This window comes from Ciconia boyciana, chromosome 1 (genome assembly GCF_034638445.1).
Source record: "Ciconia boyciana chromosome 1, ASM3463844v1, whole genome shotgun sequence".
Classification (NCBI taxonomy): Eukaryota; Metazoa; Chordata; class Aves; order Ciconiiformes; family Ciconiidae; genus Ciconia; species Ciconia boyciana.
In genome coordinates this window covers 95,890,076-95,917,907 of record NC_132934.1, presented here as the reverse complement: position 1 = coordinate 95,917,907, position 27,832 = coordinate 95,890,076, and the positions used below count along the sequence as shown (strand labels likewise).

The 27,832-nt window shown below is 39.5% G+C and overlaps 1 protein-coding gene across 1 annotated transcript; it reads right to left on the bottom strand.

Annotated features, from left to right (window-relative positions):
* Window positions 1-415: 415 nt before the first annotated feature.
* Window positions 416-25,380, bottom strand: ZPLD1 (zona pellucida like domain containing 1). Its single transcript, XM_072851406.1, has 10 exons — window positions 25,275-25,380; window positions 19,758-19,978; window positions 16,467-16,648; window positions 15,735-15,807; window positions 12,547-12,644; window positions 8,111-8,191; window positions 7,099-7,270; window positions 5,594-5,702; window positions 2,563-2,592; window positions 416-591 (listed from the first exon to the last, which is right to left on the bottom strand). Exons 1-10 carry the CDS (start codon window positions 25,378-25,380, stop codon window positions 416-418), a joined length of 1,248 nt encoding a protein of 415 aa, XP_072707507.1.
* Window positions 25,381-27,832: the final 2,452 nt, after the last annotated feature.

Genomic DNA, 27,832 nt, shown 5'->3' with positions numbered 1-27,832 from the left:
AAAATAGAAGTGATCCTTATCTTAGTAGGTGTTTATGAACTTACGAATGTTTCTGAATGTGTCAGGTTTTGTGTAAGAATGGCATACTTGGAAAGGTTCTCACCTTCAGCATCTTCAGCTTTGAGACCTTACTGGGAAGCTGGAGACACAAGCTCTATTGTCAGCACACCCATGGGCATAATGTCATACAGTCTGATCACAAACACAATTGAGATTCTCATAATTTTCTAGGATTGTTACCAATATCATTGCTGCTTACCTACACAATAACATCTAGCAAATCTACAAATATAGAATAGCTGGAATAGAAGCTGGATACAGCTGGAGTGTTGCCTTAATATTATTTTTTAATGTAATAATATTTCATGGACAAGAAAGGCAACCCCAAAGAAAAAGTGCAAGTAAATCATCACTTTCAATTGAAAACTGGGTTTTGGATGCCACTCAACACTGAACTGTTGGGCCACTTTCTGTGCAGAAGAGTTAGGGAACATACAAAAAAGAAAATGCTTGTGATTCCTAGGATGGAAATGCCTGAAATCAGTGCGCTGGTGACTGAGTTCAGCTGGAAAGGAGGTCCATTTAGTTGAGCTGCAAGGAGAACAAAAATGCACAGGTAAGATATGGTTAGAATCTCTCAGCAGTGCCAAACACATCTGTCTTTTCATTACAACACCCTATATACAGAATAATTACCATGAAGGGACTAAAACTGTACTTCAGAATGAGCACCTGTCTAGTTGGATAAAGCTTATCTAAGTATACTTTGAAAATAGTTATTAGTTCTTTCTATACCCATCATGCTGGGGGATAAAGACAGTAAGGATACTTCTAAGGCATAATCCCTCATACACTAGTGACCAGCCTTGACCTGTGCAATTTAAGGCAAGACTATCACTGTCCAATAACTAGCAAGGTAGAGGTATAAGGATTTGTGGCCTAACCAAGTTAATGAAAGGATTTCTTCCCTGATATCATTATCCACATCTCAATTTGAAGGGTATATAAATCCTTAGCAGCCATATCTGGCACCAGATATCTGAGCTACTCTAAGTTTGTCTGTACACCTTCACAGAAGGCTTCTTAACATGTTTATCAATTCTCAGAGAGAGGAGTTAACATATGTATTTACTATTTAGTGTAGGTCAACAGGCTGTTCATGGACCAGTCCCGGGACACTGGAACACACACATCCAGCCTGTACCATCTTTTCCAGCAGGAGGGAAAAAAAAACCATTTCAGTAGTAGGTGCTACCCAAAGCACCAAGGCATGTTTGCCTAAGACCTGTGTTTGCCATTACCAGTGCTGGAGAGTGAGGTGAAATGGCAACACAGCTTCTACGTGGGAAACCAGACTGCTCCTCCCAGAAGCAGCCACCTGCCCTCAACATCATCAATCCCTCCCTCCTCACCAAGGCTGAAGAAAAGTCAGCTCTGTTGATCAGGTTTCCCTCCCCTTCTCAATGCTGTGCTGCCTTCTGACCTCCCTTGTCTTCTCTTCACTACAGCAGTAATCCCACCTTGCTCTACCTCTATGCTCTCCACTGGGACTGCAACAGGCACAGGAATGCTGTTGCTCTGGGATGGAAAGAGGGGGCTGCTGCTTTCATTGGATGGAAAGGAAAGGTAGCAGCCATTAACACAGCAAGCTGTGTGCAGCAAATGGACAATTTGCTTTTTATTGTTATTATTTTAATGATACCCATGGGTAGGAACACACTAGGGAGCAATTCATTACAGGGAGAACTTTGTTTCCATGCCGGGAAAGAAAGGTAGCTGCTTTTATGTGGTCTAAGCTGAGAAAAGAAGGGAATAAATACTATCAGAGTTCAGAGGACAGGATAGGCTGCTTGTGCCACTCGGTCCTGTTATGAACAAGTAAGAGGCGAAAGGGCCCAATGGACCACCTGATTACCCTGACCATCCTTTCTTAGTCATTAGCTACTCCTTGTTACCAGCAGAGAACAGTAACAGACAGGCTGAAACAAGTCCTCCAAGTGCCCAAAGGAGAAGCACCCTAAAACTTAGACACCTGATCTCCTCTGCAGCCTATTTCCTTCACTGCCCTAGCAGACCACAAGTTCTATCCAAGCTTCTCCATAGGCTCTTTGTGTGGTTAAATGCCAGGAGAACAGGAGCTGAAGCAGAGCTCTTCCAACTTTGAGCTGTGAACTGAGCTGGACTGCACCATAACCATTTTGCTGGTCTACTCCTGCGTGGCACGAGCAAATTTTACTGCTTAAGTCTGATTTTGCATCTGGCAGTTGCAATGTTCCCTCACCCTCATATGTCATAGCAGCAGATTCTCATTTCAATTCCATCATAGGAATTAGAAGTTGCTATGCTGGTGGGGCTGGGTACACAAATTAAACAGCATTCCAGATTCACCAATTGCTTTCTTTACAGCATGTCAGTATTGACTCATTTAAACGACAAAAAAAAAGCCAAAAAGGAAAAACATTCCAGCTCAGTGCATAGAGCTCAATCAAAATGGTTCATCTCCTCAGTTCTGTTTCACTCATAAACCCTCTTTTATGTTTCTTGGAACTCTGATTAACTTACCAAGCTGTGAATTGTTGGTTGGCATCTCATCTGTATAGAACAAAAATGGGATGCATTATATTTTACAAATACCTCTGCCTACCTCCTCCCCTCCTTGCAACACAAAAGCCAATAGTCCTAGCTTTATTTTCAAAACACATCAGCTATACTTGCAACATTGACTAGTAGCTTTTAATATCTCTGGTAGAATAAGGACAACAACATTAATTACATGCCATTGCTTCATTTTTAATGCGAGCACACCAATATGAAGTTACTTAGTATTCTGTGGCAAAAAAAACCCAAACCCACACACCTTAATACAGGAAGCTCTTAATTGAATATGTGGCCAGTTCTATTCTGTCCCTCAATAAAAATATAACCATAAGCATGGTATTATACCAAGTTCCTTCACTGTTAATCATATTACAAGAAGATCTATATAGGAAAAAAATTAACCTGAGTTTTTCAAGGAAAAATACATCAGTGACCATAAATGATTACAAAAATGCCCTTTCCCCATGCTCACTTCTCTCTTGACAGTTATACCGTGGCATTATATTCAGGAAAACATTTGTATTTTGTCTTCAGTTTTTACTTACTTACAATTGCCCATCTCAGAACTACATTTCTTGTCACTGTTTTTGCTTTTTTGTGCAACTTGTAAGCACAGCTCACGTATACATTTGTTTTGAGCAGCTGTCTTCTAAGTTTAAGTGAGACATCCATCAAAAGCTACACAATGTCACCTTCACAAGTAAGTACCTGCTTTGTTTCTATACACAGAGACCAAAACATTTGCTTCTGTGTATGTCTCCTGTAATGATTTATTTTAGATTAACAAACAAGAATAAAGTTTCTCTGAAAAGAACAAAATGTTAACATGTTAAAAAACATGTTAAATCACAACAAGTTCCTATAAAGGTAACTGCATAAACAGCTCTGTTACCAGAACAACTGGTGACTAGAGTAATGGGGAGACCTGGCTAACTCAAGGTGCCTCTGCAGACACCAATGTGCACAGGACCAGCCCTGGGACAGATGCAGCACCAACCTAAATGACCGAAGTGAGGGGCTGCACATCCATGCAACTGCAGACCTCATACTGGGGTATGTATTATGGTGAGTCAGGTGCAGCAGGTTTGACGGGCTCTGTACAAATGTATCTGTACTAAAGCTGGACCAGACTTGGCCTTGAAAATAGTATAAGCACCTCCATGCAGCATCACACCAGAGTAAGCCAGCACTGCACCCTGGCACTCCTCATCCAAAACCAGATAGTTCTGTTCAAGTTTTCTCATTACTTTCTCCCTTTTCTTTCCTTGACTATAGCATTCATGAACCTCACATTTTTAATGCACTTATCTTCACAATGCGAAGGGACAGTGGGAGGAAATACTAATTCCCTCTTTCTGCTCCAGAAGGAAAAGTGAAGTGCAAGTTAGATTAAGTGACTTGCCCAATGCCACTCAGGAAATTCATGGCCGAGTTCAGAACTTCTCATCAAACCATCCTGCTGTCAGCTGGAGTGGGGTGCTCCAAAAGTATACTATGGAGATGTAGAAATATGTCTAATCTAAAAAGCTTTAGCCACATATCTCAAGTAGAAGACACCTAAAAAAATATTATTTTCCTTTTCCAGCCTTATTCATGTTTTCATTTAAAAAACCCCTCAATAGTTGTCAAGAAATTATAAAATCATTTATCCTTTCTTTGTGGTCATTAAACACCCATGGACAGATCTTTGTTTGCTTGAAGTTATGCAGTATTTAAAGATAATTTATGAGTATCTTTTTTTTTTTAAATTCTAAAAATAGCATTCACAGCATTTGGATCACAAGATATATTACCTAATAGGGGTTGCTCATATAACAAGCTTTATCTAGTTTCCGTTCCTTGCCCAAGGCAGCATTTCTCTAGCATACATGTTTGTCTGAGCAAATCTGTCATTCGTTTCCCTTAAGTATGCACGCATGCAACTTTGAAGTTAGTTCTTTTCACTTTTTGTTGGCTAATCAGGTAGCAGCAATTCAATTGGGACTATGTATAATCCAGAACAAAAATACTCATTTTCATTGAAGAAATGTTCCTTATAACAGAGGGTATTTGTTCTAAAAATGGTCTCTTGCTAGATGGTTCCCTATTCTGGAGGGTCAGTTGTTCTCTTTGTATATGTGGGCACAACCACTTTGCACATAAAGAAGGATTTTATTCTCAAGTATTTCAATTATTTTTCCTAGATAGGATTCAGTTCTGCTCTCAGCTTCCTAAATCTAAGACTGCTGAAATCAGTTGCTTCACTGCAACTACTTGTAAATATCTGTAAACAGAATTTCTTAAACATTTTTCAAATATTTTATTTTTATTATTTTGTCAACAGCAGTCACATAAATTCTTTTCAGAGACTGCAGGTTGGTTTTAGAGATGGGGGTTTTGGGGGGTTTTTTGGTCATTGTTTGTTTGTTTGTTTTTTAAACCTTGGCAATAAAAATGGAAATCATGGAATTTCACCCTGGATTTAAAGGAGTAGATTTCGGCCTACTCTGTTTAGAATTTACAATGTGTTTGTCCTATTTCTTTCTTATAGCTGAAGGCTAAACATAGCATGTATTAATTTTATGCAACACTTAGACAAAAACCCACAGGTGAAGCTGGAAGAAATGGTGAACAGAAAGTAACAGTGAATATTCATTAGCTGTCCAAATCGAATTGCAACACTGAATACAGTACCTTGAATTCCATTATCTTCAGTGAAATCTGACAAAAAAAAGAAGTCAACCCACTGAGTTTGGGCTTTTATAATGGCCTTATATGCATAACAGTATCCCACAGTGATTTCGCTGGGGTAGGGAGGAAGCATGTGAGAGCCAAACAGAAACATTAGCTCAAAATTTCTACCAAAGACTCCAACAATAGGGAAAAAACATACCCAGCAAACTCATGGAGAATTCACCCTTTCTCTAAGTCACTGCAAATTTATATTAAACTGCAAAACATTTCCTCAGGTTTCTGAAATTCCTGCAGTCCATAGAAAAAGTTTGCTCATTCCTACCACTCCTCGTAATGATGGGGCCAGCAGAGATTACAGCATTTCCAGAAGTGCTCTGGGGGCTCCAAGTTGTTCTCCCACCAGCATCTCTTCTTTCTCTGTTACTGCAAATCTGAGCGGTTAATCAAAACAATCACAGTTTCAGAGTGGAATGGAATTATTGCCCTTCTGTGCTTCCTGCTTTAGTGTAAACTCTTTTATAAGTGATATCACAAATTTGATTTTATTTCTTAGTATGCATTACATTACTTTGCAAAAAAACCCAGCTGCAATATTCCCTAGAAGTGTAAAAGCCTGGCTTCCCATTGTATTTTGCCTCACTTCATTTACAGAACTACATTGCTGTTGTGTACAAGATTCATCTTATAGTATATTAAATTTTCAGTAGTTAATTTCCCAAAGCTTTGTTTACAGACAGTTTTCCCCAACAAATGTGTTTTGCTTGACTAGGGATAGACAACATGCTACAATCCCTATTCCAGCAAGCTTCTCAAGTTAAAGTTCACACATTTTCAATGGAGTTCTAAACAGCAATGACCCACATTAAAACAATCCCCAGCACTCTGTCATCTGGAATCCACCTTTAATATCTCTAATTTATCATCTACCTTAATCTTGGGTACTCAAATATGCTTCAATCAAGAGCATTTCTTTAATTTCAATTTCTTGTGAAAGAACTTCAAAAACCTCAGAACATAAGTTCAATAGAAACAATGAATTATTTAAAAGTGTAACATAAAAGTATAAAATAATGTACAAAATGTCAGAAGTATACTGAACTGATAGCATTTTAAAATCCAAAATGGTAAGTCATTCAACAGGAAACAATACTGCATTCTGAAGACACCAACACAGAATATTCTGCGTTTATATGTTGATTTAAATGTTTCAATTTCCAAAATATATTTGTAGTTCCTGACACTCCTAAAATTAAATAAATTTTTAATTGACACAACTTCATGAACTTCAACAAAACAGCAGTTTCCAAACTATAAGGGAGGTGGCAATAAACTATAAGGGATGTAGTAATTTATTTTTTTTTCACTATCAGAAACTATTTTAAATTTTCCTTGCCAGTATAAGGACGCTTACTTTAGCTTTAAGTTTTCCATAAATTCTATTCTAAGATCTTTCTATTCATCTACTGTGATTGTAGATACCTTGCTTCTTAGATGCTATACTAAGAATATCAGCTCTGAAGCTGTCTCAAAGTTGTTACTTTTAAAAATTAAGGACCAAAAGGCAAAGAGGTCATTTCTCATGTGTTCAACAACCTGTGTTTTGCAGGTCTAGTATTATTCTATCTGCAGATTACAATATTCATTGCCCTATTCTTCATCTGTTGTTTTACATTCTTTCAGACACAAAAAACATTCTTAATTCAGACTCTACAAGTCACGTTCATTCTGTGCCATCCAAACTTCCATAGCATTTGCATGCAGAATAACTCCAGTGTGCCTATTTTATATCCAGATAACTAACAGCAACTTCCATCCACTGAAACTTACTGGCACAAGAAAGGGACAGTCATCTGCTCTGCACAGCTTTGTCACACAGTGAAGGAAGACAGTAGACATCTTCTGGTTCTTGTGCTTCACAAAGCGGAACACCTCAAAGGAAAACCGGCCCATTTGGCTCTTGCCATTTTCAATTATAGTTGTCTGCGGGTCCTTGTCACAGCTAGTTTTTGTAGGGAAGATTAAAACTAGGATGAGCAGCTGTATGATTAGCATTTTGAAGCTCTTAGCTGAGAATAAGATAACTTAAGCAGCAAGTTCAGTGCTTTAGTTCCTTAGAAAAGAGCACAGTGCCCTGATGTCCAACATGGGCAGCCACAATCTGCCTGTTAGGCTGCACAGTCCTGTGCTGAAATGCATTCCTACAAAAATACTATGTTTTGTTTTGCAACATCACAGCTATAACCAAGGTACCATTTAATTCCAGTGCCCAAAGAAACTTGAGACCTGAAGCAAACAGTAATCAGGTATGCTAACTGGTATAGACAGCTAACTCCAAATAAAGACAGTATCTCTGCAGCAACCGTCACTGATAAGATTTAATCTGAGATACTGTCAAGATGTTTTTCAAAGCTCCAATTTAAATAAATTTTATTACTGGGAGTAGAAGCAGGCGCATCTATTTATCTTTAATCATTTGCTTAACTGATTTCCTTAACTGGAATCTATGATGTTTTATATCACTGTCATTCACCACAAGGGTACCTTTGGTAAAATAAAGGCCAGTTTAGCCATTCAGTTTGGGTGTTTATGGTTTCTCTAGTAGAGCCATTTTAGATATATGCTTCTCTACCTTCATAATTCTTATGACTTTGCACTTGCTTCTATGTTTATGTTCACAAACAAGATAAGTCTTGACATGTTATCTGTAAGCCCAGCCCTTGGTCCTCCCTGATAATATTGCTTAGACTTTCCAGGCAGTTTAGAGCACCACTATTGGAGAGATTTATAACTGTTTTCTAAAGGAAGGACTCACAAAACACTGGGTTTCCACAGGACCTACCTGAAAAAAAGATCATATCGAAGATCATCACTAGGATTACCAGATGGCGTGGTGTAACAGTAGTCCATCAAAACATTCCACCTGCACAGGGAGCAAAATGATAGATGAGGGGAAGTGGCTACGTAAGAGTAGAGGTGGAGGGTGAGTGAGATAAGATTAAAAGAGTACAGGCAAGCATACAAACTGATAATGCAGGCTGTTACATTGAAGCTGAGTTACTGTATTTAACAGGTCATGTACAAGTCATCCCGTGTTCCAAATATATCACTTGTTTCTTTCACAACTTACAAAACTCAACAGCACAGCATAACAGCAGAATTGTATAAAGCAAATTATTTGGTTTCATGCTAGTCAACCACCATACCAACACATGTTGTATACCTCCTCTCAGAAGTCATGGCCACATAGGACTAGAAATCAAAGCCGACTCACTTTTAAAAGCTGTCCTGTTACAAAAATCCAATGGAGAGTGGAGGCTAACAGTGGACTATCGAGGCCTGAACAAAGTCACACTGCTGCTGAGTGCTGCCAGACCAGACATGCTAGAACTCCAATATGAACTGGAGTCAAAGGCCGACAAATGGTATGCAACAATTGATATTGCCGATGCGTTTTTCTCGATTCCTCTGGCAGCAGAGTGCAGGCCACAGTTTGCTTTCACGTGGACAGGTATCCAGTACACCTGGAATTGACTGCTCCAGGGGTGGAAACACAGCCCTACCATTTGCCATGGACTGATCCAGACTGCACTGGAACAGGGTGAAGCTCCCGAACACCTGCAGTATATTGATGACATCATTGTGTGGGGCAACACAGCGGAGGAAGTGTTTGAGAAGGGGAGAAGAATAATCCAGATTCTCTTGAAAGCTGGTCTTGCTATTAAAAAAAGTAAGGTCAACGGACCTGCACAGGAGATCCAGTTTTTGGAAATGAAATGACAAGATGGACGTCATCTGATCCCAATGGATGTGATCAACAAAATAACAGCTATGTCCCCATCAGCTAACAAAAAAGAAACACAAGCTTTCTTAGGTGTCACGGGGTTTTGGAGAATGCATATTCCAGGTTATAGTCTGATCATAAGCCCTCTCTATCAAGTGACCCAGAAGAAGAACGACTTTGAATGGGGGCCTGAGCAATGACAAGCCTTTAAACAAATTAAATGGGAGATAGTTTGTGCAGTAGCACTCGGGCCAGTCTGGACAGGAAAAGATGTGAAAAAAGTGCTTTACGCCTCAGCCAGGGATAACAGCCCCACCTGGAGCCTCTGGCAGAAAGCACCTGGAGAGACTCAAGGTCGACCTCTAGGGTTTTGGAGCCAGGGATGTAGAGGATCTGAACCCCGTTACACTCCAACTGGAAAAGAAATATTAGCAGCATATGAAGGAATTCGAGCTGCTTCAGGAGTAGTTGGTACTGAAGCACAGCTCCTTTTGGCACCTCGATTGCCTGTGCTTGGCTGGATGTTCAAAGGGAGGGTCCCCCTCTATGCATCATGCAACTGATGCAACATGGAGTAAGTGGATCGCACTGATAACGCAACAGGCTCGAAGGAGAAACCCCAACCGCCCAGGAGTCTTGGAAGTGATCGTGGACTGGCCATAGGGCCGAAACTTCAGAGTGTCACCAGCGGAGGTGACATGTGCTGAAGAGGCCCCTCTGTATAATAAATTACCAGAAAATGAAAAGCAATATGCCCTGTTTACAGAGGGATCCTGTCATATTGCGGGAAAACATCAAAGGTGGAAAGCTGCTGTGTGGAGTCCTACATGACAAGTCGCAGAAACTGCTGAAGGAGAAGGTCAATCAAGTCAGTTTGCAGAAGCGAAGGCCATCCAGCTGACTTTACATATTGCTGAATGAGAAAAACAGCCAGTACTTTATCTCTACACTGACTCATGGATGGTGGCAAATGCCCTGTGAGGATGGCTGCAGAAGTAGAGCAACTAGCAGTGCAGAGGTAGACCCATCTGGGCTACCACATTATGGCAGATATTGCTGCCCAGGTAGAGAATCTGGTTGTAAAAGTACATCACGTAGGTGCTCACGTACCCAAGAGTTGGGCCACTGAAGAACATCAAAACAACCAGTAGGTGGACCAGGCTGCTAGAATTGAAGTGGCTCAGGTGGATCTGGACTGGCAACATAAGGGTGAGCTATTTATAGCTCAGTGGGCCCATGACACATCAGGACATTTAGGAAGAAATGCCATATACAAATGGGCTCGTGATCGAGGGGTGAACTTGGCTATTGATGCCATTGCACAGGTTATCCATGAATGTCAAATGTGCACCATAATCAAACAAACTAAGCGGCTAAAGCCTGTTTGGTATATAGGATGATGGCTAAAATACCAATAGGGGGAGGCCTGGCAGATTGATTACAATCACACTACCACTATGTGCGACTACTGGTGGAAGCGACTACTGGATGGCTGGAAACATACCGTGTGACCCATGCCACTGCCCGGAACACTATCTTGGGCCTTGAAAAGCAAGTGTTATGGCAACATGGCACCCCTGAAAGAACTGAATCAGGCAATGGGACTTATTTCCGAAACAACCTCATAAACACACGGGCCAAGGAGCATGGCATTGACTGGTTGTATCACACCCCCTATCATGCACCAGCCTCCAGGAAAATTGAATGATACAATGGACTGTTAAAAACTACACTGAGAACAATGGGTGCTGGGACATTCAAGCATTGGGATACACATTTAGCAGAAGCCACTTGGCTAGTTAACTCTAGAGGATCTGCCGGTCAACCTGGCCCTGCCCAATCAAAACCCCTGTACATTGTGGGAGGAGATAAGATTTCTGTAGTACATATAAGGAACTTGTTGGGAAGAACAGTCTGGATTATTCCTTCCTCAGGAAAGGTTAAATGTATTCATGGGATTGTTTTTGCTCAAGGACCTGGCTGCACTTGGTGGGTAATGCAGAAGGATGGGGGAGTCCAACATGTACCTCAAGGTGATTTAATCCTGGGTGAAAATAGTTCATGATCTGAGTTGCATGTTATGGAAATTACTATAGCAGGAACCCCTTGTTGCTAGCCAGGCTAGGAGCAAGGGGAGGAGTTCATTGCAATGTTAAACCCAATAGTCTGGCCCAAAGGGACCCGGGGTGGAGATTGTAATGGAAATACCTTTAAATCATTGTAACCCATGATTTGAGTTGCGTGCTATAGGAATTACCATAGCAGGAACCACCTGAACCAATGGAGGACAAGCCTTACAAGAAGCAGTGCAAGTGCAGCAGTGACCAAACCTCAGCTGTCTTTGGTGTCCAATAACTCCACGCAACACACCACCTCTCCTGGCCTGAGTGACCACCATAACAGATGGAGCCCAAAGTCATGGACTAAATTAACTCAGTGGACATTCTAAATTAACTCAGTGGACATTTGTGGACATTTAACAGATATTTCACAAGGGTGGTCCATATCAGGGTGGTAGAATGATATCTGTGTATAATATCAAAGGATGGGAACGGTGGTGGTGGGTAATGAGAACATATTGGATAGTGTGAGACCTGAAGATGATGTAAGTGGTATGGAATAAAGGGTGGCAAATGTGCTGGTTTTGGCTGGGGTAGAGTTAATTTTCTTCATAGTAGCTAGTATGGGGCTATGTTTTGGATTTGTGCTGGAAACAGTGTTGATAATACAGGGATGTTTTAGTTATTGCTGAGCAGTGCTTACAGAGTCAAGGCCTTTTCTGCTCCTCATACCACCCCGCCAGCAAATAGGCTGGGGGTGCACAAGCAGCTGGGAGGGGACACAGCTGACCCACACTGACCAAAGGCCTATTCCATACCATATGACAATGTGTTCAGCAATAAAACTAGGGGGAAGGTTGGCAGGGAGGCTGCTGCTCGGGGACTGGCTGGGCATTGGTCGGTTAGTGGTGAGCAATTGTTCTCATTGTATCACTTGTCTTGATTTTATCTCTCTTTGTTATTTTCCTTTTCATTACAATTTATTATGATTATTTTATTTCAATTATTAAACTGTTCTTATCTCAACACACAAGTTTTCTCATTTTTACCCTTTCCATTTCTCTTCCCCCCATCCCACTGCAGGGCAAGGGGGGAGTGAGCGAGCAGCTGTGTGGTGCTTATTTGCCAGCTGGGGTTAAACCACAACAAAAGCCCTGGAGTTTCTCACTTGATCTTACAAAGGCCCTTTCTTAAATAACAGCAATATGGGATTTAAAGTGTAATTCAGGAAAACTTTCATAATGAGGACAGTAGCAAGATATGCATTCACTATCAAGGACCTGATACCCTCCAGCTGAGGGCAGCAATTATCAAACACCAACCATTATTTTAACATACAAAAGGTTATGAGGAAAGACAGTTGCTTCTAAATCAGAAAAATTTGCAACACCAAGAGCTGAATAGCAAGACAAGAAATAACATCCTTTATGGTACCTGCCATCAAGGTTGGTTGCTCTTACAGCTGCATATATTTTGGTTTTCAAAGGTAAACCTGTACTTGGAATAAGGAGCTGCTGGCTGTAGGTTGAATCCTGAAAAACAAACATTGCCTCAGTGTACCAGAAATCTCACTGTAACAACCCATCTGCATCCACAGACTGAACTCCCATCTAATTTTTCTGACCTTTCTATGTAGGACAGTCATTTACTTTGTCCTCCGTAAGGGAAGAAGCAAAAAGCAGTGCCAGAGCATTTGCCTACAAGTTTGTCTGTAAAGATCAATAACATTTGACTGGCCTTATCCTATGCAACTATTTTGGGGAATCTATTTATGATTTTATGAAGTGGTTGGATCAATGATTAAAGAAAAGGTACCATTCATTGACACTTCAGTAAGTCTTCCAGCACCTACAGGCAAATGTAGCAGCTACTGTGGTTTTCTAAAGGAGGGGCTTAACTGGGTTGTCAGTGTACCCTTTCCCAGGAAAGGTTGTTAAGTTTATTTAATTTAGTGGTGATAACAATGCCACCAGGTTTTATATATCTTAAGCTGTAGTCTGGGAGAACAGACACATTCTGTTATGCAAAATGTAGTTTCTATGGAAGTACCCCATATACTACTACATAGATATAGCTGTTTTATTGGTTTCTTGTTCAAAGGCTGAACCATTAATGTCACTTTAGCAAGAATGCCATGAAACAGATCTGAGTGACAGACATTAATTCAGCATATCAAAATGCACTTACTGCTAACATCACCTATGTCAAACAGGTTGCTAATCCAGAAAGCACAGGGACTCACAGCATGCTGAGACCTCTTGTGAGAGGTTGAAACACTCAATTCATAAGAAAAACTTTGTTAAACAGAATTTTGACCAGGTTCAGTGTGGCAGGTAAGACCAAGAGCAGCAGCTGACAGCAACAAGAACTATTAAGCACATAAATCAAGTATTTTTTCAAAGGGAACAATGCCAAAATTCACAGCACGCCCAATATTCAACCTCTGCAGCATCAGAGGCCTTGGGACGTACACACGCACACTTAGACCAGCTCTGCAACATGCACAGAGCAAGTCCCTGAAGATCCATCCAAGTGAGAACAGGTAAGTTGGCCTTCTTTAAAATTAGTTATACATTTCTCTAATACATAGCCCTGTCACATTTTGCAAACTGATTAAAAAGTCTACAGCAAGTCCCTCACTATTACATTCCATAGTTGTTCTTTTTTTCTTAAAGAGTAGTTTTTATTTATTTAGACAGACATTTACAGGAACGCCTAAAAGCACATAGCCACTTAGGCTCTGTGAAAGCCCATTAAACGTTTTGCTATTAAACCCTTTCTGAGTGTATCATAATGGCTCCTCTTGTCTTTCCTCACGATAACACACGCTAACACCACAAAGTAAATGTAAACATCACCTTGTGAGGGAAGATGGAGGTGAGCTGAGAAGATGAAGAGTCAATGTTAGGAACTAACACTACAGCTAAAGTTTGAAAATATGGCTGCTCACAGTCAAGAGCCACATCTGAACACAACCCCTCACCAATACCAAGGGTGGACAGGAGCCTCGAGGTCCCTCCCAAAACCAGGACTTTCTAACAGGGACCAAGTGAGCCCACAGGATCAGAGTTCACAAGAGCATGGGTGTCCCCAGAGGCACGCCCAACCAGGCAGACTGCAGGCAAGGCACAAGCTGTCTGTGCACACAGCCAGCCCTAGGATGTGAACCAGAAGGGCATATCCATCACTTGAATCTGACAGCCTTAACAGTATTATTCATGCTAGTGCTACTCGCTAGAGTAATACAACTGAAATCAGAAGGCTAAGACACCACTGTTCATGGTCGACTTGTAAACTCACTGGGGTAGGGAGGATGAAAGCCCAGCTTGGCATGTGGTATTTGAGGAAAAAATGTGCTCAGTACAAGCATCAATAGCATTTATATCTCACTGTGTGCAGAACTGGGCCCTGAAAGGCAGCAAACACGTGGTGGTCAACGCTTGCCCCGAGTGAGAACTTTGGCTACCCTCACCCTGCCCCATCTTTTTGGTCACAAGTTTATTTAAAAATGAGAGAAGTATAATCTTCATTTTAACAGATTATAGGTTGTTATTTGGAGCTCTGCTCTGTCAAACAAACGATTTTTTTTAAGCATGCCTTTGGAAAATGTCCTGTTACAATATTTATAGCTCATTATGTTCAAACCATAAAGCATTGACTTTTAAATCAGTTGCATGAATTATAATTCAGCATCATGATGGCATGAATAATAATGCAAAAAAAATCAGATTCATAATTTACAAAAATGTTGCCTGATAGATTGAAAAATTGATATTTAAATCAGGTATTTAAAATGTATGAATAAAAATTTTAATCAACACGAAAATATCATTTCAGAGATTAATGTTGTTAAGCAGAGGTCCGTGCATTTTTCACATTTTACAGTCACCATCCGTATTTACATAGTAAAAGCTTATACAATAATGCATATTCAAGTTAAATTATCTAAAACATATGGAAGAAGTGTGAGTTACAAGCTGTTAAAATTAACCCTTAAAATCTTGAAAGTCTACACAATGAGACAACAAGTACAGTGGGCAATAGATTTGGAACAAACCCCACATGCCTCACTACAATTACAGATGATCAAAACACTCTGATGATGCTTGAACATAAAAATACCCCAGCAAAAGTGCTACAGTTTATTGCTAAGGGAACAGGTCTAGAATATTTTTACAGAATTCTACAGAGTACTCTCCTTATCAGTACAATGTACCTATACACATATACACACACACACACACATACATAACAAATGCAAACACAAGTATGCACTCTGGAGTATGATTATTATTACCACAACTGATTATTCACATGGCACTACAACCTGAAAGCCAGAGTTGTAAATTAAGGAACTGTATAAATACAGGGCAAAAAGACTGTATGTGTCCTCCAAGACCAGCCATATAAATAGAAGACAACAGGTATATGCAAACAAAAAGGACAAGGGAAATCAGAGATGACAGAAGCCCAGATGAAGGGCCTGGTTCTTCATGGGAGGAGTGGGAAGGGACTAGCAAATAATGAAGAGGAGTCTATACTTTGCTCTGCTAATCCAGTTCAGACCCACATAGTGCAGGGATGGATTTCGTCCAGGTCATACTACTGTGTTTTATACTCACATTGTAAAGCAACAAATTCAAAGTGCTGATAAATGTACCATTGTTCTCTCTTACAGAAATAGCAGCTGACGACCTGCAACAGAACCAGAAACCAAAAAACATCATGAAGAAAGAGATCTTATTTTTGTGTTTACATACTTCAGTGGTTTTTATCATTAAAAAAACCTCAACGAGTCACGTCACAAGGAGTTAATTTATGCATTTGGGTTATAAACTTCAGAAATAGTAATTTATAGTGGAAACACCGACAGAACCTTAACTATGCAGAAAGTAATGGATACTGTTGAAAACATGAATCAGAAAAATAATTAGCAGAGAGGCAAAGTGACAAAAAGAAACCCACTTTTCGTGATGTACAAGGTTTACTCATTGAAATATTTTCTCTGGCACTCTATATTTAGATGCTTACAAACTATTTCATGAAGAATTTCAATTTTTGTGCTGCTACCATTTTGTCATCACAGCATCTGAATTTTAAGGGAAGTTTTACATTATCTAAGGCTCTCTTCATAAACTATGTTATCTCATACAATGATGCTACAGAATTTTCCTTTGTATCACCTCTTCTTTCAGTCCTTTTTCCTTTCCCTTTAGTCTTGCACAGCTAAAAAGTGCTATGTTGACAATACTGCTATGGCATGCATATATTTAGGTGTGTATGCATATATACACATACATAAGGGCTTACATAAACAAGGGAATGAAACACGTAGAAATGAAAAGCACACTTACGAAGCAAGCTGGGTATTGTTAACCAAGTACTCCAGTGGATAGCTACAGCTAAATTTGTACAGAAGCCCAGGCAAATAGCTGATAATTGTCGGTGGGTCTGGCGTATCAATATAGCCTGAAACATTACCTATCTGTACCACTGAGGTATTTCCATAAGCATTGATACCTCGAGCTGAGGATACCTATTGAGGGAGACAGAAAACAACTATTATCAGAAAGTTACCTGTGGAACAAAAGGTACCTAAGGACACTGATGCTTTAGCCCATAATTTACCCAGACATATCTTCAGGAAGTCCTTCAAAAATTAATTTAGTTTAATAACATGTTCCCTGTGTTCTCTTTTTCACCTCCCCGAAATCATGCATATACAGTGTACAAGTGATATCTCTGTTCTTAAAACAGAGACTAGAGCAACATTTGAAAAAACCTGATGAATCCTGGAAGCAGGTTTTTTTGGTGGGTACTTTTTTTCTGAGCATTCCCAGTGAAGTCACATGACTTACTGGGAAAAGCTAAAAGAACTTTTCTATTACAGTTAAAAAATATTAGCTTAAAATGAGCTTCCATATGCAATAATAAAGTCAATACACACGCAACTTCATTCACAGAAACAACACTCTGTCACTCTTGAGCTTTGTTTTTGACACATCAAAACCAATGTACTTCATAAGTAGATACAAGCCAAATAGCTGAACTTTAAGTCTGTGGTTTTGTCTACATTATACATCTCTAAATCTAAATTATAAACTATGTGCAAAGAAACACTGTCAGAAATGCAAAAGTTGAAAAGTAATACAACCTTAATGCCAATGCAACCTTAATTCAGTCCCTGGACATGTGCTATCCTGTGTTGCTCAGGCTCACAGAGTGTGCAGAGCCACCAATAACATGCAGCTCTCCAGCAAACTGAAGGACACTCTTTCCTGCTGGTAGCAGCCCAGCCCCACTCCATCTGTAGCTACTGATCTGAATAAGGGAGTAGTTTGAAAACAGCAGGTAAGTGTCACAAATTACTTTCTCAGTAGGCACATACACAATAAGGCCAATTAAGATGGCACTGGACTTACACTGTAGCATTTCTTTTGTATAACTGTATTAGAAAAACAGATGCTTTCAATAGCTCTAGAATACATAGTTTCCTAAAAAGACATTTCATTATGGAAGAATCATCCTGAGGTGCACATGAGTTGTAACACTAAGTAGAACAGGATACACAGCAGGTATTTTGATTTCTTTGGCTACAGAAAAACCAGCTAGAAGACAGATGCAGCCATACACTTCGCCAATAGTATAATTAATCATTTGATAAATGGCGGGAAAATTATGAAAATCAAATTTCCTAGGATCTATTCTTTGCCTAAAAAACACAGGCTACAGCACTAAGATAGTATAGCCAACTACACCTCTGTCTAGCTTCCTCACCACCCCACCCCCACAAAACCAAAAAGTTGTGTCTGCCATATTACAGACAGACCTGGGTTTTACCCGAGTTCTGCCTGAACTGTTGTCTTTCCTTTACTTTTATTGAAAATGGGTTTGAAGGTCTTTCCTGTGAAGCACAGCCAAGAAATGCATGGGATTGTACTACTCCAGTGTGGGGAGCGTGATAAGAAATGCTCCCTGCTCCTTCATTCTCTTTGTTTGTGGCACAGTATACATAAACTGAGAGGATGAGGGGAATTTTTGGTTATATTTTTAGCAGCTGCAACTTTGTCTTTGTATCCTGTACAGCCTTGTAGGGGGCTTCATTGGGAGCTGCAATTATTTGGACTTAGCAGACTGGTTTTTTGTTTTGTTTTTTTTTTTAAAAAACATCAAGCTCTTACAATTATAACCAAGTAGCAAGTTCAGGTAGTTTACAATGTGACCGACTCCACTGGAACAGGAAAAGGTTGCTTCCTGGCAAATTCTTCTACTGTAAGTCATGGAGGTGCTACAACTTTTCAGGGAAAATGGGAAAAGAGAATCTTGAACTTGCTGAACTGTTTTTTGTTAAAATTTGAAAAGAAAACTCAGTGTGAGGCAAATAGGTCACAGAGCACATCAAACATTTCAGCCCAATTTTGCAAAATTATTAGCAACAGAAATCAGGGGGTTTGTTATAAAAACTGGCAGGTATCATCAAGCACAACCATCAGTTCCAGATAGAATATAAGCCTTAAAAATTATACATTTTTACACTTGTTTTTGTAAGGTATTCGTAGATACTTTGATACAAGTCATCACTGCTTATACAGTGTGATATACACACAAACTGTACAACTCTCCTCTCCCTTGGTTTAGAAGGTTTGAGACCTGACTTCCCCCTCCCCCCAGAGTGAGATAGTTTCATTGAAGAAAATGAAGTTATACTGGTACAAAACAGACTTCAAAGTCAGCTCCTGGATCAAATTCTGGTTCCAAAATCTCACCCTCAGCTAAGGATTAGATTTAGTCATTAGCTGCACAAAAATGTGCATTATCCATGCATGAAACAGCAACATAAAATGTAGACACTGAAGTCGTACCACCAGCCAAAACACCATACCTCATAGTGGCTGTGCACTAAGAGATCAGAGCTGAGCATACAAATCTGAACTTCAGTCCCACATCTTGACTTTTTTTTCCATAAATTGAGTACATAGGTTAGATAGCCTTTTTTGTGCGTGTGTCAAACATACAAAATTTGCTTGAAAACTTCAGTTTGTTGCCAGGCAGTTCTGTATTGAGCTGAGATCTTCCAAGGAGGTGCAAGACCTCAAGGCACTGCTAGCAGAGGTGTTTACTGTGTGTTGTGTCCCCTGACCAGACTATCTCCCCTGAGACATTCAGTCACTGCCTTATCGCAGAACATATAAGATCAGTCAATCAGTCAGCAAGCCCCTCTCATATGAGAGCGCAGAAGAAGATGAGAGTTATAGTCTGGGTATCTATCTAATCCACTCTTAAAAGTATTTTACTTTCATTTTCCAAGTGGGTATTTGAAAAGTTTCACCAAAATTTAAGGCATGTTCAGCAAGAGTTTTAAAAATGGCTTGGAAAAATCTCATTTTTCCACTGAAAAAAAATAATAAAATGAAAAATATACTTTCTAATCAGAGGATAAATTTGTGTCCCACCACATTTTCTCATTAGTAATCATGATTATAAGTTACCAACTTTCTCTGGTTTTCTTTGATGTATGCAATATATTGCTAGCTAGGGCAAGACAATGTAAACATTATCTGTAAGAGATACAATGCTGTCAAGGCCATTCACTTGATCCTATGCATAAACAGCCATGCTACAATTTCACTTTGACCTTCTCTTACCACTAAAGTGTTTCCACAGGATTCCAAAGTACTCAGATTGATGATGAAAATGACCACTGCTGGAAAGGTGTTGTTATTGATGAAACCCCTGCAGTGGGCATCCCCATGTTTCCCGTTCAGTGCCAGATCTGTCTCAGAATAACCAGAGAAAAGAACTGTGCAAAAATTTATCTTCATAGTAATTGTCTGTACTCCACAGAAAACATTGATATCTCGTTCAGCTGCAAGAAAAATACAGGGAAAGACATTGTAAGAAGATGTATTTCAACTAATCTCCATATAATTATTGTAGCAGTTAGTCTAGTGTTGTAACTTCTGATCAAATGAATTTTTAGACCCTAGCCACAGCAAAATATTGGAATATAAAGGTCAAAATTGCATTATTTTGAAGAACAGACTTGACTCTACAACTTCACTAAAGAGAAAACCAGAATTAATATGGTAACGTAGTATACCACATAACAAAACCATTATTAAAAAATTCCCCAGCAAATCATTCAGTAGCACATTCATAAACTGAAGCACTGCAACAGAGTGGAAAACAGCAAGTAGTTAAATATTTGGAGTCTGATTAAACAGCCCCCTTCTGGAACAGAAATTTCCAGCAATTTTCAGAAACTCAGGAGGCTGAGCTCTGCCTTCCAGCGCACTCTGGCATGGAAGTCAGGTGAGATTGTCCGAGGTTGTCTGGAGTCCACTTTGTATGAAACGGCAGTCTCAGGCTGTGCAGACTTTGAAGTACAATCAACAGCATACCAGAGCAATTTATTATGATATCTTTAAAGTTGCGGGGGGGTTTAAGAACCATCAACTTTAGCTTTAATGAAAAATCAGTTGGCTCTTGAAAGACACAGATTGCAAGACTACAAAGCATCTTGCAACCTTTCATTCTGTACATTATGACAATACAAAAGACCAAGGAAAGAGCAATTGTTACAACTGATCAATTTTTGAACAACAGCAAAAAATCTTCTTGGATGAATTTGACCTTTTATTTGAAAGTTCTGAAGATTTTTATGTACTGGAATGGAAAAGCATCGGGTTAGGATATAGGCACAAGCAACAGTTTCGTTTGCTTTAGAGCTCTAATGTAGCTTTTCTATAAGCTCTTCTCTGTCTGTAGATTATTGGCGGGGGGGGGGGGTATTTTGGTTATTCCCCCTAGTGTTTTACAAAAAGACATAGTGCATCATGTTAAACACAGACATTACTCCTTTATATAACTCATTTATTACATCTGCTTAAAGATTAAGTGCTATTAAAAATTGCAGAACAACTTCAGTCAATACTATACCATTAAGCCTGCTGAAATGAATTGTTTCACTGCATTGTCACAACAGAGAGGAAATGAAATCTCCACTACAATGAACTAGCTCTTCCCCCATGGTACAGGAGCACAAGCAGTTTAATTTAGACAGCCTTAATGGTGGCTTTAAAGCCAAAACAATCAAGTGCAGGAAATAACAGGCTAAACTCAGTTCTGAGCTAATGTGGTGATAAATGTTACTCACTGGGTGTAAATTTGGGCAGAAAGGTATTGGAGGCAAGACAGGAGTTGAAGTGATTTGGCATGAAATTCTCCTGGTCTGTACATGTACATAATTCCGCTAACATAACGTACAAAGATCAAGAAGAAGCATGCCTTGGTATTCACTACATGAGGACTGTTATGATCCATTTAATGGGTATACTAAGGTAGAGGGAACAGTACAAAAATGCAAATGGCAAAGTGTGCCTTTACACTTATTTGGACGAATGCGCAAACAGTCAGACTGTAACAAATTGCAGGATGTAATATAAAGTAGCTCAGTTAATTTTATAACTCACTTCAAGCCTTTTAAAAAGCAGGATATTACTTTACCTGTTAAGGTACCATTACCACTTGCAAAATTCCCATTTGACACTATGGGAAATGAGACCGTGCAGTACAAAAACAACCTTTGTGTTATACAGGAGGATAAACGACCTTTCCAGACTGAACCTCTTCTGCCCACTACTTTACAAGGAAGTATTGTTGCCAAATTAGTCCATTCTGGAATTAAAACAACATTATTTGTTCAGAAATTAATCTGAAACCAGGTGCAAACAGATCTAATGCTCCTTTAGATGCTAAACATCTACCTAATTTCTTGTGAATTTAGGAAGGTAAATATTATTCCTATATATGTATAAGTTTAAACAAAAATTATTTGCATTCCTGCAGTAAAAGCTTCTGGTTTTCTGAATAAGAGAGGAGCAACGGTTTGAAGGTTAGGCCACCCAGCTGATGGGGCCTATAAATATTATGACCTCTTTGTCACAGAGTTTCCATACAGGCAAAGCACTTGGCCTCTGACTCAAATCACACAAACTACCTATAGTCAACAGTACTCACAGGGGTGTTGCACGCAAAACAGAATAAAGCTCAAGAGGTACATAGATATTACAGTAACAGAGTCTATCTTGAATCAAGGATGGACCCATAGCAACATGAGCCAAATGCTGACAGCTCCACTGCCCATTTCTGCTCTGGTACCCTTCCACACATTGCCAAGACTCACCCCAGAGCAGACAGTGAAAAACCTATAGAGGACAAGAGATTGTCACAGAACACCATTGACAAAAGTCATTCCACCAGAAGAGGCGCACGAAGACATTTATAGTTCAAAACCAGCTCCTCTGCATGAGCCTCCTCTTTGATCAAATCACTGCTTTGAGAGTGAATTAAAATGCATAGTGTATGTGAAAAAAGCTGCAATATTTTCTTAGCTTCTACTAAGTTCTCAGTACGTACTTACAGCAAGAGCCCCCTGAAGCAAAACTGTGCTTTTGCCATCTGAAGACAGCCAGACTGCTACAGCTCCATCCCCCAAAAGCCTTCTAAAAGCTATGCTTTACTGCAATGCAGAACTAAAGCTTTTTTCTCCAGGCAACTCTGAAGGATGGCAGGATCTGACCTTATTACATACTCTCTAGAACACATCTTGCTTTTGGTATAAAACGTCACAGAATTTTCAATCTACCAAATACAGGGTTTTTTTCTTCATCCCTGCTGACTATTGCATACCTATACTCTAAAACAAACCTACAAACTGCAGAAACAAAAGTCCTGCCTGATTATTTGTCATCCCATTTATGCAGCACCATCCCCATGCAAGAGTCACCCAAGCAATGAATGATAAAAGCACAAACAAATGAAAAATGGATGAGCTCTGAGGTTCCTTTAGGAAGGCTTAATTTCTCATCTTTGCTGAAGACAACTTCTGTTCTTCACAGCATTTAAAGAAAAAGAGCAGACAACTTCAAAACCCAATGGCTTCTCTGGTATCTGCACACCACAGACCTCAGCAAGGAAGTCCATTCTCACCCCATGTTTGGAATTTCAGCTGACAACAATGAAGACTTCTTGTGTGGAACAAATGAGGAACAGGAAGAAAGTCCTATCCATAAACAGGCTCTGTGAGCAGTATCTCAGCCTGGAGGATGCTTGTTTTGCAACTTTCTCTCTTTTGACCTCTCTCTCACCACTCCCCTTACATTTGAATTCTGGAGGCAGCCAGGCCAGCAGCCTCAAAGCCACAGCCTGAGCTGAGCGCTGGGGAAGCAAGCGTAGCGAGGGCAAGCCCCTTCTCCCTGCAGAGGCTCTCTCACCCATCTTCTGGGGTTCTTGAACCCAGAAAACAGAGCTCCAGCAGCCTCACTCAGCTCCACTAGTCTCAGCCCATTACATAGCAGTCCCTTCTGCATACTGAAAATAATACCCATCAAATTTTGGGACAAAAAGATTTTCTGGTTTTTACCTCTATCTCAAATGCACAATTAACAAGCAGAATGATTCTTCCTTCCTAGCTCTCAAAATCAGCACTAAGACTGTTGATTAAATTCCAACCTTTGAATCTTTTCTGCCTGAGATCACAAACAGGAAAGAGCAGGACTCGACTCTCAGCTCTCAGCTCCTATGGGCAGTGTGGGGTGATTAGCATTTACTTAAAAAAAAATAAAAAATAAAAAAAAAAATCTGTTTACTTGTAACCTAAACAGATTTTCTCCCAAGACCCTGAGATTTGGCAGATATGGAATCTGATATGACCCTTTTTGATGAGGCAGAACTGCAAGTGGCCCCTAAATACCCACAATAAGAGCTGGATTCAATTCACAGGTATCACATCGCAAATATAAAACCTTGGCACAGGGCTGGTGCAAAAAATGACTGGAGAAATATTTAAAAAGCACAGAAAGAGGAATCTAAACTTCCCTCTAGCTGTTACAATCCTCTCAAGAAGCCTCAAACAGAAAAGCAATTACATAAAAAACTACGAAAGGTAGATCTGAGGCAAGCGGGCACAATTCACCCACACTTTTGAAGCAAGCCTGTAAAACTTTTACCTAAGAAGAGAAATATAGAAGTAGTTTGTGAAATACTCGGTTAAACAGTGATTTTTGTCAGGGACGGAGACAACACATTTGATCTACTTTGCACATCTTAGTTCTCTACTCTTCATATTCACATCAATTAAGTGAACAAGGATCAAACCCACTGTTGGTTTTTATGTCAACAAAGCACTTAGCAGTGTGGTGGTAACACAGGAGGCAATAAACAGACCGTAGGCTTTCTGCTGACTTAAGTTTAATAAAAGAGCTGATCCTTCCTGGAAAAAATCAAAACTATTATTATTCAGAAAGCAACAACGCTGAAAGGTATTACAGTGTTATACTATACTGAGAGTTCATCACTATACTGTTCAATTCAATTGCTACCTCAGAAACACAAGATGTGAGCGAGCCAGTGTTCACAGCCTTTTTTATTATTATTATTCTGTCCAAGAAACAACTGAGGCAGGAAGGATAAGCAATGTAACAGAGACTAAAAACATTCTTTAGCTGAGTAAACCCTGATACACATGTCACTAAGACTGAAATTTCATTTCTATTTCTCATTCTATTAACAGCTCTGGACACCTGATGTCCCCAAAATGACTTAATTCCCATTTTCTCACAGGCATGAGTGTACATCATACATAGATTCGTCCCATTGCTTCACCTGTCCCTAACCAAGCGCTTAATGTTGAAGTGAGGCACTCAATTTTGCCATCAATCTCATTTTGCTCAAAAATAGATATATATTTCTTTATTTAACTAAAATGACATAATTATATTCCCTTATCCAGATAAAACATGAAAGAAAACGCAGTTAGAAGGTTCAGACTCTTAAATCTATAGAGAACATTTCCAACTACATGACCTCTGGTGAATTTCTTGGACAGGACAGAGCTCTGGCAAAAGCAGGTCAAACCCCACTGACGTGAGGGGAGTTGTATTCATTACTACTAGGCTGAATTTGACCCATTGTGCAATTAAGCAGAAAGTAAAGTGCAACATTAGAGGAGTTTCATTGTCACGGAGATAGTTAACACTCACTTAATGTGGAGTCCTACCCCCAGGCTTCAGACAGATTTAAAGCTCTGTATTTAAAAATAAGCACTGCTTTGAACCAAGACAATAAAGAAGCCATTAGAAAAAAGTCTATTAAACACTTACCAGGAAACCTGCTATGGAGGTTAGCATCACAGTTGTATCCATTGAACTGAGCAGCCACTGAAAGCACTTTAATCGTCAGCAGGAGCAGTAACCATACCTGTTCCATTGCAAAACCTAGCAAAACATTAGGTGGTTATTACACACATCTGTTCATTGTGTTAAAGATGCTTACTGCAGACATTTAACCACTCGGGAGGTGATGGTCTCCAGCAAAGGAATTGGGGATAAAACTCACAAGCTTATGGGAAAGAGGCCACAGGCAGCAAGGCCCATTTCACTACTTCTGAGTAACATGTAATTTCTATTAACTTCTACAGCTTTTAATCATAACTTGTGGCAAAAAAGGTACTCAAGGATGATATACAAGAAAAGGAGAAAAATCCCTAAAATATATTGATAGATTAGGATTGCTTAAATAATTAAACCCCAACAGCTTTTTTGACATTTCAGTGTAAAAATTCTTTGAGAAAGACATCTTAGAACAATAGTTTTATTTTAGCCAAGTCCTTGAAAACCGTACAGATAAATGGCTTGCTGAGCAATTCTCAGGCTCAAGGTCCTAGAATAAAAATCATTTCATATCTATTTGCCAAAAATCTGTTCTTGGAAGCATGCATGCAATTGCATTGAGCTTATGTACAGAGTTGGCGCAGACACTTGCATCTACTTGAATTGTATCTGGCAACCAGACCAGGAGATCAGAACACATGAATTTCTAGTGTCTTGAGTAATTATTCCTCTTGGAAGGAAAACTCCAAGGTGTAATACCTGTGGTATTTAGCACAACCGAAAAAATATCTGATTCATGCTTTTGTCAGAAATATCCCAAAATATTGAGATTATTGTCCATGATTCCAAGTGCTACTGATTGTTTTTGTATTTATTTATAAGATTTTGTAATCCTAGAAAATATCTCTGCTGATGTGGACCTCAAATGCGGCAATGCTCTTCATTTGCCTAGACAGGAACTGAGCAATTCTAAGATTTAGGAGGTTTGCTTTCTCTAAGACTATAGATACAGAGATGCTGATCATCACCTTTCTCCAAGTGGATATCAAAGAACATATGTAAACTCCATAGATGCAGCACACCTACATGCAGCCATATCTGGCATGCATTGCTGAGAGGAGCTGGCAACAGCACACGGAAAGAACATTTGAGACAAACCCTCACTCTTAACTGGATCTTTCATGGCTACACAGCAGTCTGAGCTAAAGTCTGCTCAAATTAATAGAAAGGCTTCCACTAGTTTTCAAACCAGGCTCACAGAGTACACAAACCTGGGATTTAAAGCCTTGTGTTGAAAGACAGACCTGTAGAGGACACTCCCAAGTGCTCCTTGTCAGCAAACAAACCAACTACAACAAAGCACTGAGCCAAAGTCTACTAAAAAGTCAAAGGGATGTCCAAATGTGCAGCCATTCGCTCCTGTGTAATTCTGCTTGGAAGTACATGGAATAAAAATGGAGAATTGGAAACGTCAGATTCCAGCTAAGCATGCATGTTTTATGAGTCAGGTATAACTTTTGCTATCATATCCAAAAGCAGTTTTGCTAGCAAGGTCTGCACGACTTCCTCAAAGTGTGACCTATAGCAACAATGCAACCTTCTTTTAGTATCAGGTGCATACAAAACTCTAAATGAAAGCACTCTGTGACCCTCTACTCTTCTTCCATTAGATTCCTGTGGAGGTTGACAGCACTTGCAGCTAATGCTGATAAAGAATTGTGAAAACATAAAAAAATAAAATTCCTAACTGGGTTGCCATGAAACCTCTGTATTTTCATGATCTCCTCACCCTCTCCATTACTCTCAGATGGAGAAGTAAGGTGGTGTTTTGTTTGTTTGTTTACTATGAAAATTCATACTTTATTTTGAAAGAAACATTTTTTTCTTTGGAAAATTGGCATTTCTCCAGAGTACTGGAGCCTTACCTCTGCTTGTACAACAGTTACATCGATAAAGTGGCTATTACTGTTCTGTTGTATATGATGGTTTCTGATGTCCATTACAATGGTATAAATCAAGGGCAATTTACCAAGATCTAAATCTGACTTCAACTTTCTAACTGCTGCAGTATTTTTTGCTACCAAAAAAAACCTGTTTGAAAATAATTTAATGAAAGATTACACTGACAAAGCTGTAGCTATTATTTTAGACGAAAAGCAGAACTTACAATAAATTCTAAAATTTTAATTATTAAACTTAACTTCTGTTGGTGTGTTTCAGAGCAAGGAGAGATTATTGCTAAGGAACAAAGCTGAATTAAGACATTAACTATTTATAATATTAGTTCTCTAGCTGTATTCAGAACAAGTCAGATTTTAAACACAACCAACAATGTCTTACTTGCTTTCTGGCTACTGACTCATCTGCATATGGATCAACACGTAGATCCACATCACCAGTTGAGCTGACTACTGCTGATTTCAGTTAAATAACTTAGGAACATGCATTATTTTTCATTTCTCAAGAGAATTGCAGGGCTAGAAAGCACCCTGAGAGGCCAACCTCACCTATCTGCCCACCCCAGCAAAAATCAACGCAGCCATTCCTGC

Bases quoted from the DNA above. Each gene is read 5' to 3' on its own strand.
- ZPLD1 (XM_072851406.1), bottom strand. From the start codon at position 25,380: ATGGAACAGGTATGGTTACTGCTCCTGCTGACGATTAAAGTGCTTTCA. The intron at 7,271-8,110 runs GTAGGTCCTGTG...TACAAAAACTAG, and splicing joins CGATATGATCTTTTTTTCAG to CTGTGACAAGGACCCGCAGA. The intron at 5,703-7,098 runs GTAAGTTTCAGT...TTAACCGCTCAG, and splicing joins ACTGTCCCTTTCTTGTGCCA to ATTTGCAGTAACAGAGAAAG.